Source organism: Zootoca vivipara, chromosome 3 (assembly GCF_963506605.1).
Source record: "Zootoca vivipara chromosome 3, rZooViv1.1, whole genome shotgun sequence".
NCBI classification, from domain to species: domain Eukaryota; kingdom Metazoa; phylum Chordata; class Lepidosauria; order Squamata; family Lacertidae; genus Zootoca; species Zootoca vivipara.
Window position 1 is genome coordinate 56,394,310 of NC_083278.1, and position 17,607 is coordinate 56,411,916.

A 17,607-nucleotide genomic window follows, 5' to 3' on the forward strand; every position below is an offset into this window, starting at 1 on the left:
TCTCACAAGCTAAGAGAGTGGAAAGAGCAGCTTTGCTATGGTTCAGTCCTATGGTAGCATCTGTAAACAACTAGATGGTGGGGTTACTTACATTGCCCCATGACTGGCAAAATTACCGTGGGAAGTAAGTATGTCATTTTTCACACATGGTACATATTTTCATGTTAGCTAGAGAGGCAAGGGATCATCTGACGTTGTATATGCGCTATCGTTCTCTTACTTATACACTTCTCTTACTTCTATACTACTATACTTCTAGAAATAAAAGTGGTTCCAATAGCTTGGGCAACATGAACCTCCCATTCTTGCCCCATTATGATTATTTTTAATTGCTCTCCTGAGGAATGTTTCTTTTAAGTCAAGGTAGAACTGCACAATCATGTAGCATGGATGATACAGTTGATACAGAGTCAACACATTTAAAATTAAAATGCATTTGTCACAGGACCATAGGTAAGACCATAGATAATTATTTAAAATCAAGTTGCATTACATTTTTATGAACACTGTTAGGAAATAACAAAGTTATGAAACTAGAGGGACAGGATATTCATGGAAACATAAAAAAACCCACATCCCATTCAAGTTGGGTGTTAAGAATATGAGTATTTGGCAGAAGATAGTTGCTATAAAAGTATATGTTCATAAAACATCTAACTTTTTTTTTAACTGAAGGAGCAAGATTATGTGAACTTTTACTAAAAAGTGCACTTAAATCAATCAAAATGGCAAATGATAAAATCAGGAATTACTTGCAAGTGGATTCTGCCCCAAAGCCATATTAAGTAATATTCAGTATTGGTACATTCACATTTTCCCCAGTTCCCTGATTTTTGCTGAAAGTAACTGCGGACACTTGACTTCAAAGATGAGGGACTCCAAAAAGTGAAGGGTATTGTACAGTCTTTTGGGGTATGGAATGCCGAAGACATGGTAGGAAGCCAGCAGAGCAGCGAGGGCCATTGAACAATCATCCAGCTGGGCCAATTTCTCCTTCTCCACATACAGGGAACACTCACACACGTTTACATCAAATGGGTATTTTACTTCTAGTACTGGTGTTGACACTTTCACCTGGTTTAGAAAAATAGAAGTCTACGCATAAAATTCATGGGATTTCTTGTATTAACTAAAAAGGAAGTAGCAGGAGGACCATCATTCTCTCAAAACTGTCTTTTAAACCAGTAATTAGAGTTCAAGTTGAATGAAAAAACACAATATAAGATCTAGTTACAGGTAGGTAGCCGTGTTGGTCTGAGTCGAAGCAAAATAAAAGAAATTCCTTCAGTAGCACCTTAAAGACCAACTAAGTTTTTATTTTGGTATGAGCTTTCGTGTGCATGCACACTTCTGTGCATGCACACGAAAGCTCATACCAAAATAAAAACTTAGTTGGTCTTTAAGGTGCTACAATATAAGATCGTTAGTAAATAAGAATTGGAACTGCTGACCCCAATTTGGTTCTTACTACTTGGGCTACTTCCAGGAAAGCACTCCAATGCCTGACAAAATCAAGACATAAAAGAAAAACCATTTTACATCTTACCAACCATTATCAATGGTGACTCCAAATATATTGTTGCAATGTTGCATAAGGACAAATGAGTACATGTGGATTTTTTATTTTAAAAAAAGGTCCGGCCTCCCGCCATATAATTCCATAGCTGCCAAGTTTTCCCTTTTCTCGCGAGGAAGCCTATTCAGCATAAGGGAAAATCCCTTTAAAAAAGGGATAACTTGGCAGCTATGTATAATTCGTTATCTACATACCTCCTCATTCACAGCAGCCAGCAAACAGGAATCCTCTCCAAAAACATCTGGCAAAAGTAAACATGTGGCAGTAATATTCATATCTATCGAAAGTGAATAACAATGACAGGGCAGTAGGATTAACAGCCAGAAGAGGCAAGCGTTTTAAAAGGCAGTTGTGTTCAAAGCAGAATGCTCTATATTTGGATGTTTTTCCCCACTCTTGACAATAATTTATTAGAGTTACTTCACACACACATTAGTCACCTTTACAAGAAACATTCAGCATCTCAAGCATGATTAATCAACCTTCCTTTTTCAGTTAATAAGTCATTTATATTCTATGTAGGATCTGTCCCATAGTGCATTGAAAGCAAACAGCCATTTCTCAGTGCACTTAAGGAAAACGTTTACTTAGCCTCTATTATACAAAGTATCTTGCCCATTAACTGCTTTAAAATCAAACACAACAGGCTATACCAACATGTCCGAATGTCATCTTCCATGTACTGCTTCAGGTTCTTCTGCAGAGCAACAATAACTGGACTATTCTTCACCACATACGACGTCAGTATGTCCTCTGAATACGCTTCCAAAATCTCAGCTGTTTTCTTGTAAATGTCTTTCCGTGTTAGAAGATGATATTCTCTGAAGAGCTAAAGGGAAAGGAAAGCAATTTCGATACAGTGGACCCTCTAGATACGAATTTAATTTGTTCTGGGGGTATGTGCGCACCCTGAAAAATCCGTATCCAGAAGCACTGCTTCTGCGCATGCATGCGACACGATAGAGCACTTCTGTGCATGCGTGTGGTGCACGAATGTGTGTGGTGCATGCGCGAGCGGTGAAACCTGGAAAAATACTTCCAGGTTTGCCGCTTTCGCAACTCGAAGTTTACATGACTCGAGAGTAATGTAACCCGAGGGTCTACTGTAATTCAACTGAGAAAATGTGTTAAATTACAATTTATAGAGCACATAAGTAGAAGTATGCACTGATGCAAGACCAGATCACAAGAGCACTCTCTCCTTTGCAGCGTTACTGGGGTTTCAGAATCACTGGAGGCAGAGCATAGCCATCATATTTTTCTTGGCTCACTATAGCAGGGTGTGATTTGCTGTTAAAACCTCCGCATAAGTTACAGAAGTGCCTTCTTTGCCACAAACATAGAAATGCCTATGCGCACTCATGTCCTGTCATGAAATATAAGGTTGTTTCTAAGAAAAACCCCATTACCTGATAAGGACACTTTAAAAATGGGAATAGGCTGAGAATTTCCTTCAAAGGCTTCCTCTCTTTATTGATCATCTTCCTTCTAATTTCTAAAGTCTTGGTCATCCTGTTGTCCACTTCTACCCAATTTCTCTCCGTTTTCATATATTCTTCCTTAAACCAGCTAATATGTTCAATTATCTCAACATCAAGGTCTTCATTGTAAATGTTTTTAACCTGTTAAAATAGTCATTTAGTTAACTATTTTGCAGAGTGCATTTTTACCAAAAAAAAAAAAGGAATAGTCTTTGTTAATAATAGTGCAATTTATCAAGAAAAACTAATCCTATACACAGCTGGGAGTACCTCTCATTGAACTCAGTGGGGCTTGCTTTTGAGTACAGATGCACAGGACTGCACTGTTAATGTTTGGCAAATGCTTTACAAGTATTTCTTTCTCAGGGTTCTCATACTTCTTTTAAAAACAAAACAAAACCCTGCATTCTTTACAACAACATCATCATCATAACGGAAGTATCTTATTTCCAGCAGCATTTGGTGGTAACAACATTTAGAAGATAAAGATAAAGGCATTCTTTGCAAGCACAATTCTTATCTATAATTATAATTGAGTTTCCCTTCAAAATTAGAACCCATAAGTACATTCCAGTCAAGTAGACTCAGTACTCCTTGTTTATCAGTACTTTCCAGACTAAAAACACATTATTTGTGCCAATTTTCAAGTGTTTTATTATATATTTAAATTTAAAAATATGGGGAAAGAAACCTCCCCCAAGCTTCTTATAGTCACAATTAAGTAATCCAAATGCTGATCTTCTAGAAGAGTTCTTAATTCTAAAATGGTAAAATAATTATTGTGTTACTAAGTATAATCTCACCAGTAATTTATAGGACACTACAACTGGCAATTATCAGGCGTAGCTGATAATCAGAACTAGCAAAATGGTTGGGGTGGAGGGAAGAGTGGGGATACTGTTCACTTCCCCTCCCCAGACCTAAGTGAGTGCAGAAAGTGAAGCAAAAACAGATAAGCAAAAGCATTACCATATTTATTCAGGGTGATATGTCGCCCAAAGGTAAATTCGCATCTAGCAATTTCGCTATAGCCATAATGATATAAATCAGTCTTTAGTAATAACAAGCCTAAGTGGGTACATAGGATGAATGCCTTGACAAAGTCTGCACCTCTTTTGTCCCCAAGCACCATGATTTCCAATCCAAACACTTAGGTTCCAGTTCTTTATGTGTCCCTTCTCCCATCTCAGCTGTAATACAGCCAACATTTAGGTTATTTGCATGCACAGAAATGGTGGGTAGGACATTCTCTGCCAGTACAAAAGGGAGGGATTGTGACGGGTATAGGGCTCCGTTGAGTTGTTTATGACTCAATTAGGAGCCTCTGATTATCGCCCGGCGCGCTTCCTCTCCGCTTCTCTGCTTCCGTAGAACCGGGCTGGCAGTAAAACACACACACAGCAGAGTTCTTCTTCTCACACAGCGAAAGCTTGTATAGCCGTTGGATAAAAAGCCTCTTAAGAACACACAGAGTCCAAAGTGTTCTAATAACTACTTAAGTTTATTCTAGAGAGAAAATAACAAACAACCTGGTGAGAGCGCAGACATCTTGCGACCGTCTCCCAGGCAGAAACGAAACCAACTGCAACATACAGAAACACTTCTGGTACATTCTGTAACATGATATTCCTCAGTGGTCAGGTGCTACAGTACACAGTTAACTCTTTAGTTACTTGTTACTCATCACACCCCCTCTCACCTGAACACTGGGGATAGCGGGTATCCAAACTTACCCCAAAACCAACCCTTCACAGAATTCCCCATGCCGTTGGAAACTCAAGGGTTTTGTGAACCCATCTGCTAGGTTCTCCTGGCTTGGACAATACCTCAACTTCACCAAGCCTACCTGTATGCTCTGACATACGTTTCGGAAGCGGATGTCTAAGTGTTTGGTTCTGGCTTTGAACTGTCCAGACTCCGCCAGTCTCAAAGATGGTTGATTGTCGCCCCAAACAGTGATGGGCTGGCTACAATCACCCCAGATTTCCTGGACCAAACATCTGTAGTACTCCAATTCAGTGCATGTCGCAGACAACGCACAGAATTCGGCTTCCGTGGAAGACATTGCTATTAGGCTTTGCCTGCGCGACCGCCAACCAATCAGGGCATTTCCAAACTTGACTACCAAACCAGTCACTGACTTCCTGTCCTCCTGATTGGCCCAATCAGCATCTGCAAAACAAGTGAGTTGTGGCTCACCTTGCGCTGACATCTCCAAACAATACTCTTTGGTCTCCTGCAAATACCTAAGCACTCTCTTAATGCCATTCCAAGCATGCACGCTAGGTTTCGATGCTTCTCTACTGAGCAAATTGACTGCAAAAGCAATATCTGGTCTGCTCCATTGTGACAAATACAACAGACTCCCTAGCGCTGACTGAAACACTTCAGGACTCTCAAACGCTACTTTGTCCTTCACTTGTGACTCTTTCACAAAGTTTGTCTCCATGGGTGTTCTGACCCCTTTACAATCAGACATTCTGAACTTCTCAAGCAAATGTTCAATCTTGCCTTTCTGACTGAGCAAAAAACTTCCATCCTCAGTTCTGTCTATCTGCACACCTAGATAAACATTCACTGCACCTAGATTCTTGAGTTTGAACCTCTTGCCTAGCTCTTTTGCAAACTTCTGCACTTGCGTCTGGCTCTTTGCTAAGCAGATCAAGTCATCAACATAGACAAGCAACAGTTCTTGCTGTTCTCCTTCACCTCTGAGATACAGACAACTGTCAGCTAGACTCTTCCTGAAACCTAGGCTCTTCAAAACAGAATCAAGACATGAATTCCAATTTTTAGCGGATTGCTTCAGACCGTAGATCGACTTGTGCAGCTTCCACACCTGACCTGGCACGTCACTCTCAAACCCTGGAGGAGGCAGCATGTACAACTCCTCCTGGAGGTCAGAGTTCAAATAAGCGGTGTCCACATCAAAGTGGTTGACCACTAGGCCTCTCTGCGCTGCAGTCGCTAAAAGCATCCTGAAAGATTCCGCTCTCGAAGTCGGACTAAAGACATCTGTGTAGTGGATTCCTTTCTTCTGAGTAAAACCTCTAGCCACTAATCTAGCCTTGTACTGAGGCTCTCCAGTCACTGTGGGTTTCAGCCTGTAGACCCACCTACAACTGACTGCTTTCTTGCCTTCTGGCAACTGTGTTAGGCTATACACACCAAGAGATTGCATGGAGTTCAACTCTTTCTCCATTGCAACTTTCCACTTACTAGCTTCCTCCACTGACAACTGTTGCACCTCTTCAAAGCTTTCAGGCTCACACACTGCTAGGTTCGCCCATACACTGACAGCTGAAAACCTTTCAGGTGGTTTACCTTTCATGGTGCGTTTTGAACGCCTTGGTCCCACATCTTCCCCCTCTAAATCCGAACTGCTTGTCTCTGACTGTGGCTCTCTCGGACTAGCAGCACTGTCAAGAGACCTACTACGCTTTGCAGCCCCCTCTGGGCTTGCTTTGGGTGAAGTGGGTGACCTACCACGTTTGCTGTACTTCCCAGGCTTGACCTGGGGTGAAGTCGGTGCGCTTCTGACTACTTGCTTCACTTCCCTAGGAGCTACACCACTTGGACCAGCTGCCTGACCTGGATCTGGTCCTGCAGCACCTGGAACTCCAGCATCAGCTACCTGAGTTTCCTCTTCCTGGTCAAAACCTGAAGACCAGTCAAGAAGAACTTCGGGGTTAGCATGAATGCGTCTCCAGCCCTCTTGTTCACAGAACGTAGCACTCCTGCTAATGTGAACGCGGGTTTGGTCCCCCTCTGCTGGTACAAACCTCCAAGCCTTTGAGTTTGGTTCGTAACCACAGAAGATCATTTTTCTGGATCTTGATCCTCCCTTTCTGCGCTTCTGCTTTGGAATTAGAACCCAAGCCTCACACCCAAAAGTTCTGAAATAGTGCACCTTCGGAACTTTGCCATACAACATGTAGTAGGGTGTGTTGTCCACAACTGAATTAAAAGCGCGATTTGAACAATAATTCACAAATTTATAGCATTCCCCCCAAAACTTCTGGGGTAGTCCTGCATCAAACAACGTTGCCTCCACCAGTTCAGACAGCGTTCTAAATTTCCTTTCAGCTAAACCATTCTCCTGTGGACTAAAAGGAGCGGTTTTCCTGTGCCTAATTCCCTTGCTTCGGAAAAACCCTTGTAGTTCTGCACTCAAAAACTCTCCCGCCCTGTCACTCTGAAAACACTGGACAGTGACGGAGAACTGTAGTTCTACCTCGGCTACCCACTCCTGTATCACTCTGGCAGCCTCCCCCTTCTCTTTCAGTGTTATGACCCAGGAAAAATGGCTGAAATCATCCAAAAGACACAAAACATATTTTGAACCACCTAAACTTAACGTTGACATAGGCCCAGAAATATCCAAGTGAACTAACTGAAATGGTTTTGTGCTCTTCCTCTCAGACCTAGGATAAGAGCATCTCTTCGTCTTCGCTTTCGCACATGCGCGGCATTGCAGGTGTTTTTGACATGGCTTGAACCTGCAACCTTTGACAAAATCAGGGGCTTTTTGCACATAAGGAAAAGACATATGACAATATTTTCTGTGCCAAGCATGAATACAATCCTTATGGATAGCGCCCTCTGTGCCCTTTGGGGTATTGGCACTTTTAGCCTGAGCATCACCAGTGTTACTTCCACCTGCTTGCCCCCTCCCATCTAGGACAAACAGACCATCAGACCCAACAGTAACACTTACCAGCTCAGCCCCATCTCTGGCAATTTTGCAAACACCATTGGCAAAACTTATTTCAAAGCCCTCACGCAATAAGCAAGACACACTTAAAAGACCATTCTCCATGCCTGGTACAACATAAACATCAAGGTTAGTGTCTAAGCATTGCATATAAAAAACACCCTTGCTTTTAATTGTTCCAGAAGAACCATCAGCAAGATGCAGGCTCTTTTCATCTTCAAGTGGCCTGCAGTTCAGGATCTGTCCTGAAGGAGGTACAAGATGATGGCTGCTGCCTGAGTCGATAATAAAAGTGAAACTGTCCTGTCCTCTGTTTCGAACCGTTGCTAAGGCAGCAGAAAGACGGCTGACAGGCTTATCTGGAGTTTTCCCACGTCCTCTGCCTCGGCGCTGCTGGCTGGTCCCATGACCACGTCCGCTGGGTTGCCTGGCACCTGGCTGAGTGACCTTGGCTGCTTCCGGAGCTGGGCAAAATCTCGCTACGTGCCCAGGCTGCTGGCACCGATAGCAAAGCCTTGTTGCGCACGCACTCACAGTGGATTCCTCAGTGCTTTTTACTGCACCCCCACTGGCTTCTCTGCGCCCATGGCCCCCCTTCTCAGCCGATTCTTTCTGGCGTCTCAGTTCCTCATCCGCCAAACTGTCCCAGGCTTGCTTGGCATTCTCAGCATTTTGCACATAGGGCAGTTGCGTAGTATCGCAGCTCATGGCAATGGCACATAGAGCCTTATTGTCTTTCCTGGTTTCTGCTGCAAACCTCTGTGCTTCAGCTGCTGAATTATCAGCGACAGGGGTTGGAGGATTTAACACACAAGTCCACAAATCCTTTCCTAGCAACCACATTCTGGCCCTTTCTCTCCACTCTGCATAGTTGTCGCCATTCAACCTCTGGAACGGCACGACAAATGACTCCTGTAGCTGCTCCGTCATCTTGTCCACCCCCGGGCTCCGTGTCTGTGTACTCACTCAGAATAGCTCACGTTGCTCCTCCGGGTAGACTGCGGATCCCAGCCTTCTGGTACAGGGTCTTTCTGCTAGCGAGTGCATCTATTGATTGCCGACTGCAAAACAACAGGTTTCTCCCAGCTAGCTCTTTACACCGGCTTTCTCCACGGCTTTTACAGCTGCAATCACCTTTTATTGCTTTGGTGATTGATTAGGTTCTATGACCCATAACCTGTCACCCAGAACCTGTGACAGGTGGCCCATGACCTATTATCTCCCATAACCTGTGACGGGTATAGGGCTCCGTTGAGTTGTTTATGACTCAATTAGGAGCCTCTGATTATCGCCCGGCGCGCTTCCTCTCCGCTTCTCTGCTTCCGTAGAACCGGGCTGGCAGTAAAACACACACACAGCAGAGTTCTTCTTCTCACACAGCGAAAGCTTGTATAGCCGTTGGATAAAAAGCCTCTTAAGAACACACAGAGTCCAAAGTGTTCTAATAACTACTTAAGTTTATTCTAGAGAGAAAATAACAAACAACCTGGTGAGAGCGCAGACATCTTGCGACCGTCTCCCAGGCAGAAACGAAACCAACTGCAACATACAGAAACACTTCTGGTACATTCTGTAACATGATATTCCTCAGTGGTCAGGTGCTACAGTACACAGTTAACTCTTTAGTTACTTGTTACTCATCACAGGGATATCTTAATAAGGTCTAGGAATGTTGCAGTCAGATTCTTGTCATATTGCCTTGGATTATAAGGGAAAGGAAGATAGCTTAAGGAAGTTCATAGACAAAATGCTACCCATCCTCTCCTCCCTCCTTCAAGCCCTCATCCCCCATCTCAAGTTGCAGTAGAAAGGGGCAGACAGGGAATTTTCTTTCCATAGACTTCTTCAGGTTACCTTAAGATCTAAGCTATTAATGACAGGCAGAAATCTATGGGACTTTTTAAAGCATTGGGGCATTAGACTCCTTAATGGAAATATGGCACTCATATTCTTCAAGAATCAAAATGGTTGGAAAGAGGCCATATGAGGAATGCTCAATGGTTGGAAAGAGGCCATATGAGGAATGCACACCTTCCTATTTTCCCCTTTCAGGCGTTGCTGGAAAGGACAGGCAAAGCTCATATTCATATCCTCTTGTTATTCCATCCACAGAACCTGAATACTTACTTTTGTGTGCACTCCTTGGACCTTCTCACACCTGTTTTCAGAAGATTTTCTGGTCTGCCCTCGCCTGTGTCCAAACTTGCATTTATTTCTCACCACCTGTTCATCATCCTCTATCGGTCTCCGCACATACTTGAAACGGTCTTTAAGGGCTTGTTTCCATAGAAACTACATATTTAAAAAAGTTGTTAGTGTCTTCCAGGAGCCTTATCTATTCTTTCAGAGCAAGTTATCTACTGTTCCTAAATTGCTAAAAGAAAAAGAACCTTTAGAATATCATTTCCAGCAGATTTTCTTTTTAAAAAAAATGCAACTACTGTATACTTTGCAGAAGCTAATTGCATCCCATCCCTATTGAGGAAACAGAGTAGCTACCTTTGAAAGGCAGCAGGCAATAGCTTTGCCTAAAAGTAGTTTGACAAATGATAACATTGTAAATGCAAAACAATGGCTGCCTGCTTTTAACAGCATAGCAAATAGCATAGTTGGTAAGTCACAATGCAGGGGAGTTGTTTTCACACATCCAAGTAATCGCTTGAAGTTTCAGTCATTGAGAAGCAAACAGGCGTGTGTGAACTTACTGTACATTAAAATTCTGTTTAAGATTATAGCCCATCTTGTTCCACGTTTTCTGGCTGAGTAACAGAACATGAATCGAAAATCAGAGTGTAAACCAACTTATTGATAACCCACAGTTTCTCATATAGCTCTCAGCATTTTAGTGTCATCCTATATCAGGCATCCCTAAACTTCGGCCCTCCAGATGTTTTGGACTACAATTCCCATCTTCCCCAACCACTGGTCCCTTAAGCTAGGGATCATGGGAGTTGTAGGCCAAAACATCTGGAGGGCCGCAGTTTGGGGATGCCTGTCCTATATAATAAAGTCCCTGTGTCTCTGCGTCCAGTCCCTGTGTCCCTGTGTCCGCGCTACTGTGCATGTGCCCCACGGACACAGGGATTGGACGCAGAGACTTGGAGCGCAGACCAGCCCCTCCTCCCGCTGTCCCGAGTGGCGACGGCCTCCTCCACCTCCGTTCTCCTGAGGAGAAGGAAGAGGCCTCTGCCTCCTCCTCCTGCAGCGCGCCTCAGGTAAGCACGCCACCCCTCGCTCTCCCGCCTCGCCACCCTGCATCACTCCGCTGCAGCAGGGAGGTGGAGGAGGCCGTCACCACTCAGGACAGCAGGAGGAGGCGGAGGAGGGGCCGGTGGGCCTCAGGCGCTCGCCGGCGGGTGGGGCGAGAGCGGGAGCTGCGGCGGAGTGACGCGAGGGCGGAGAGGCGGGAGAGCGAGGGGCGGTGCTCTTACCTGAGGCGCGCTGTGGGAGGCGGCGGCAGAGGCCTCTTCCTTCTCCTCAGGTGAGGAGGAGAAGGGAGGTGGAGGAGGCCGTTGCCACTCGGGACAGCGGGAGGAGGCGGAGGACGGGCCGGTGGGCCTCAGGCGCTCGACGGAGGCGACGCCTGCGCGGTCCCAGGGCTTCCCCTCCATTCCCGCCCGGCTAGCGCCCGTTTACTGAACGGGCTGAATGACACTAGTGTGATAATAATATAAGAATAACAACTGCTGTATCAGGCCACATGTCCATCTAATTCAGCCACCACACAGTGGCCAAACAGATTTATTTGTTTGTTTGCTTCTTATTTCATAACATTTATCTACTACTTGATTGTAAAGAAAGCAAAACAAAACCTGAAAGTGGTTTGCAAAAAGATGCCGATGAGAATCCTACAAAAGAGACATTGGCAACAGTGTTCCCCTCCCTCTTGTGAACTGGTAGTCAGTAGGATATGGTTTCTGACTGTGATGGCAGAACATAGCCATTGTGGCTTGTAGCCATTGATAGCTTTATCCTTCGTAATATATGGAGGATACTATCCAGATTGACATTTCCTAGTTGCTATGAGATTATCACCTTAGCCCAGTGGACCTATGAAGTAATAAGCATCCAAAAACTGAATTCAAAGGAATGGCAGACAATTAGGAAATGCCTGCAAGAGTACAATAAAGGTCAAAACAGAAAGCCACAGGTGTCCACTTGCCAAGACCAACATTTCATAAGTTTGAAATGATCACACACTCCTGTCCCAGTGTTGTTCTTTATATTTAACTCTCACAAACCTTCAGTTGTTCAGTATGAATGAAGAGACTTTTCAGAACCCACCAGCTAGCTCTGGCCCCTTAACCCATCCCACTCATGTCAAGTACAGGCCTCTGAAAGGGGCCTGTACTTGTAAGACCACTCCCCTTCCCTGGGGGTGGAGTTGTGGGTGGGCATCTGGGACCTCACTGGGACCCAGCAGGAGGTGGAGGGTTGCCGTCCGCATCATCGGGATTCCCAGCTGCATCACGCCCCCCGGCTGACCAATCTGGTTAGCGGGGGGCATGGCTGGGGGGAGGCCTCCTTTGGCCTCCTTTTGTTGGATCACCCAGCCCACCAACCCTCTTTGTATGCGTTGCTTGACTTTGGCCTTGCTATGGACTAATGTCGGTTGCCTTATTCTTGGGGCCAGGTAGGAATTTTTTCCACTTGGCAAATTGGCGCCAGCCATTTGGTTTTCGCCTACCTTGTAGCAATCGCCACAACTTTGTAAGGTTAGGTGGTTAGGCATTGGGTAAACCTGGTTCATGGGATGGGAGGTTATTGCCTCCACCTGCCCCCTCCAAGTTAAGGGGATCTTGTTAAAGGGATGTGGGGTGGGGGTGGTGGATTCTGTCCGAAGCCTGGGCATGGTCTAGGGCCATACAACATCCCCATTGGGGACCTGGGGGTGCTCTTAATACTTCATGTGGGTGTGCAGGAGTCATGATATAGTCGGTTTCACCCAATGCCTAAGCCAAATGCTCACATCTGTAACCAATAAAGTTGTGGCCTTATTTATCCCATTAACTCAAAATATTTGTGTCCGTGTGTTTATTATCCAAGGGGAACTTTGGGCCCTGGGGCCTCGCCACACAAGGTTTCCTCTGTGGAGACAGGAACCTTGGTAAGCTTATACAAATCACACCTTTTGATCACAACCTGGGGATAGATAGCATTCTCCTAAGGAACATGCACTCATCTATGAAGTCTTTGCTAACATATTGAGGACAACACATGGCATTTCTCCAGAAAGCCCCGCATGGGGAGGGGGGTAAGATCAACCTCTGTGGAACAATGTATTGAAGGTTCCACAGGGTCCAGCAACATCCCCTAAGCACCACTCTCTCAAATAAGACTAACCACTGGAAAGCCCAGTCCCAATTCAGACAGCTGCTCCTGCAGGATACTAATGGTTGAGGGTACAGAAAGCTACTGAGAGATCTCCAGGCAGAAGTCACCATACCAGGCAAACATGACAAAAGCAGGCCCAAACCCCAATAGAAATGTATATAATCAAATAAAAGCAATTGCATGTTTAATTCAAGAAAAACAACAGTACAGAATTGCATTTGTTTGGGGTACTTACAAAGCCATTCCCATCCTCATCAAGAAAAGGGTATGCCTGGAGCAATTCATTGACAACATCATTATACTGTTGAGTGGTTGGATATCTGCCCGCGCAATATAAAATGCATACAAATATTATTATTTAAAGTGCCCTGCTGCTTCAATTTGAAAATCTTCAGCTCCTTTTACATTAATGTCTGCCTCTATCATACAAAATAAAAAAGTACACTCTTGGCAATCTCTACTCACACACTGGCCCAGTCATTCCTATCACTGCTGCCACCATATCAGGCTGCATATCAACACTGATCTGTGCCCAGGCCCAGGGTGCCTAATATGGAAGGAGATTTGATTTCTTCTTTAGCACCGTGGAAGCACTTGTGCAGTGGATATCTGTGGTTGGGCTCCTACATCTCTCTGTGTGATGTTGCACATCTGCACTGAGGTGGTGGGCACTCACAATCCGGAGGGCGAGATTGCACCCCTGCATGTAAGTGAGACATTCCTGCTTCTTTACCATGCTCCCTGTGGTTTGGTGACAAGCACTGAGAGATGACAGCTAGGAAGACAGTCCATTGGTCCAAACAAGACCATGGACCACTGTCTGCAGGGTTTATTAAGTGACTGGGTGGCAAGAGAATAGGCGTAAGTGGGCTCTGGCTACCCTCCAGGCCTCCCAACCCTCATACAAGTTATGGGCAGCCACAAATATGTTCATTCTGCCTTTATACCTAGGCACTCTTCAAATCAAAGATCACAGCATGCAGAGATCAATTTATCATCCTTATGGAAATTCACCCCATACCATATTGCTCCCATGAGGCAGAATGCTGAAGACTGCCTTACTTACAGTGATCCTTCAAGATACTTTGTCATGTCAGCTTGCAAGAATTCAATTATCCTTATTCTCACACTGTGGCCAGGGCATTTTCTTTCTGCTAATATGCATTTGACATCATAAGGGAACTCAGGCAGAATATATGAATTTGTCCATTGCAATGTTTTGCATCTTGTTAAAACATGCCTCATGTTTTTCCTGACAAAGGAAGCAAAAACGACCATTCATTAGCACTTTAAATTCTCACATACTTCCTTGTGCTAGGCTCCTTCAATTGATTTATTATCAGTGAAAGACAAGCCATCCTCTTGTTATAATATATTTACTATGCTTTACAGTCCAGGAACATGGGCTACCCCTATGGTTATTTCCACATAATCTATTATATTTTAAAAAAATGTGTTACAAATTATAATATGATCCAAATTATATTTTTCTTTACATTATTTTTTAGAAAATGTGCTTTAGTTTATTTTGCTTTAGAACCCCTACTCCCTGTCTCTCCTCCCCTCCCCCCAGTAGTTCTCTGCATCCAAATAATTTGTTACTCCGAGAATCATATCATCTTTGTGTAAGACTTAAAAAAAAAACTAATGTAAGCATATGATGTTGTTATCCTTTGTTATTGTCAATATATCTTGGTAGTATGGGAGGTTCTATATGAAGATAGCTATATCTTTGAAATGAGAAGGATAACCAAAAACTCACTTTTGTTTGAGAACTCTTTGGTCAATGGATCCATCATCACGGCTTTCATTAGGAGAGAAACAATTTGCGTGTCCAACCGTTACCTGAATGCCATGGGTTCTATAAGGAAGGAAACATGTTGCCCAGTTGATTATGACCCACAACAGATAGAAATTCCTGTCTTGATCCAAGTATAAAGATCTACCTTTTAATCCCTTAAATCTCCTTTTAACTCTTCTATTTATATTCCTGCCTGAATGAGGGCTATGTGGAACTTGGAAGCATGGATGGCCAGGCTGGATTCAGCCAGTCCCCCAAACAATTTCGTCTGGCCCCTGTGACTCTACCATATTATGTGATCACAGTCTGGTACAAAGCCTGCCTACTAATTCACTTGCAAGAAAAATGAACAAATATGGTCAAGTTGTGAGAAAAAGAGAGATCCACAGTGGATTTTATATATTGTTTACAGCTGTATACACACAATCTTTTTAAAGAACCTCCCTCCCCCTCAAATAATTATGGATACTCTAGTTTGCTAAAGGTTGCTGGGAATCGTAACTTTGTGAGGGGCAAACTACAGTGCACAGAATTATTATTTTTTTGGGGGGGGAAATGTGCTTTAAAGGTGCAGTGTGTTCTCAGCCCAAACGTCAGTTGGGAAAATATATATCTGGCCCTTGGAGAACCAAACAGCTCCTACAGACATATAAGTTGGTCATCTCAACTTATGTCAACTGCTTCATGGATGCTACTCTGCTTTAGTTGTATTGTTGTAGCTTTCTGATCTGATTTTGGTGACTAGGGTTATCATTTTGGGTGCTCCTGAGCTCATATCTGATCCTGAATCTCCTTTCAAGTGCCCCCTTTATATTCTGCCCAGAAGAAGAACTATATGGAACTCTAAAGGATGGGTGACATTACAAGGAGCACTGGTAGACCATGAGGTTCTGGGGTCATGCCTCCATAGAAGCTAAAAATACTGGGCAATGGTCAGAAGAGGTGACTCATTTGGGTTCTCCCACTATGAGGGCAGGGACAAGGTGTTTGTGTGTGAATAATAATAAGGGTTTTGGTTTGGGCCAGAGTCCAAAAGGCACAGTCATACGGAGACTTTGGACTCCATAAACTAGTACCATTTTAGGGGGGTTATCTCCCTAAATATCTGGTGTGGGGGCTGTCATTTGGAGTGTTTAAGCTGTGCCACCACCTCTGTCTAACCGATTTATTTGTAAATTAAATGCAACTATGACAATATACCAATAATCCTCTAGTTACCTTGTTGGAAAGAAAATAAAACTTGGTTACACACTGTGCCCCTGGCAGTTCTCACTGCCAGAGCAAAATGGGGAAGTGTAACATTATTGCTCCTGATCTATAGATAAAAGTTGAACTATAGATTAAGGATGAACCTTTACAAGTGGAAAGATTTGCTCGTTCCGCCTCTGGGTGCAATTTTCAAGCAGGCTTGAAAGCCCAAGCACCTTTCATTTTAGAAACGAGGCACAAAACTAGTTCGAGCTGAACATTGCAACAGTGCCTTAGAAAAACAGGACAGATTGTTATTTTTCCATATTCAGGGACAACAAGCAATAAACATTCATTGCCATATTCTGCCGAGCTTCCAAATTCACATTACTGTAGTAGCAAAATTCAGTGACTGTAAAAATTAATGAGCCTTAGCATTAAAACTGATAACCCCTCTGACTGGAATATAAATGGAATGCTTTTGTTGCTTCCTTTATTTTTCTTTGCAGAGCCTTACCCACTGAATTCTCCTGGTGACTCAGAGAAGGGCACTTTGCAGGTAAAAGCTGGTCCTTCTGTCTGCTGCTTGCATTTTTTAATCAGATCCATTAACACTGCCTGGTGCCCAATTTTCTTGACCAGCTGCTGAACCATCCTGTCGTTAAGAGCCAACATAGCAGCTCCACCCACTTCTTCCTCTAAAAGAAGAGCCAAAGAATCATTTCACACAAAAGTATAAGTCTTTTTTTCTTTGTGCACATCTGAAGGGAAAGTTCTATATAAACTGTAACAAGCAATCAATCCTTGTGCACACTATCTGTTTTCAATTGAGTTAGAGTACAGATGTTCTTAGGCACAATATTGGCTTTGTGGGTCTAGTGGGTGTTGAATTGCTACAGAAGGAGGCACTAAGGCAGGAGTCTAGTTGAAGTCTTCTGTCCCAAGAACTTTTCTCCCCACCTCCAGCCCCAGCCAATAGGTTGTGGTTGCCTATTGGTGGTTAAAAAGTACTCTCCACATCCACAGAGGCACTGTACTTTTTTGGATTGCTTCAAAATGTTCTGTGGATAAGCCTGGTGCATATTTAGTCCTGTGCTTACCTCACAGCCCTGTTCTGGAAATTAATGACAGCTTTCCCCTGGTTAAAAACTCACAAACTGTATTGCTATATTATTATGTAACTAGGAAGCAAACACTATCAAAACAATTAATTTCACATAGAAACATGCTACCAGAATGCACATAAAGCTTGTAAGGTTTTAGCATCCAGCAATTTATTCCACATTTCACCCCCACCCCCTGCAACAAATACTTAGAAACATCAATGGAAACCTCATTTGATTTAATAAACCTCTATAAATGACACAGATATTTGACACATACAGTGATACACACAGAACAGACTTACCACGAAATTTAGGAACCAGGTCTCCTAAGTTTTTCAGTAGCAACCAGTTGCAGACTTGATCAACTGACCAACTTTCCATCTCCATGCTGTGATGGAAAACTCCAC

The 17,607-nt window shown here is 43.6% G+C and overlaps 1 protein-coding gene across 1 annotated transcript; it reads right to left on the reverse strand.

Moving 5' to 3' along the window:
* Nucleotides 1–807: 807 nt before the first annotated feature.
* SAMD3 (sterile alpha motif domain containing 3) lies at nt 808–17,581 on the reverse strand. Its single transcript, XM_035110582.1, is given in 10 exon segments — nt 808–1,074; nt 1,771–1,853; nt 2,234–2,405; nt 2,986–3,198; nt 9,899–10,063; nt 13,341–13,425; nt 14,172–14,357; nt 14,868–14,909; nt 16,546–16,792; nt 17,503–17,581. Coding segments are annotated over 10 exon segments (1,539 nt in total).
* Between the last annotated feature and the right edge of the window lie 26 nt (nt 17,582–17,607).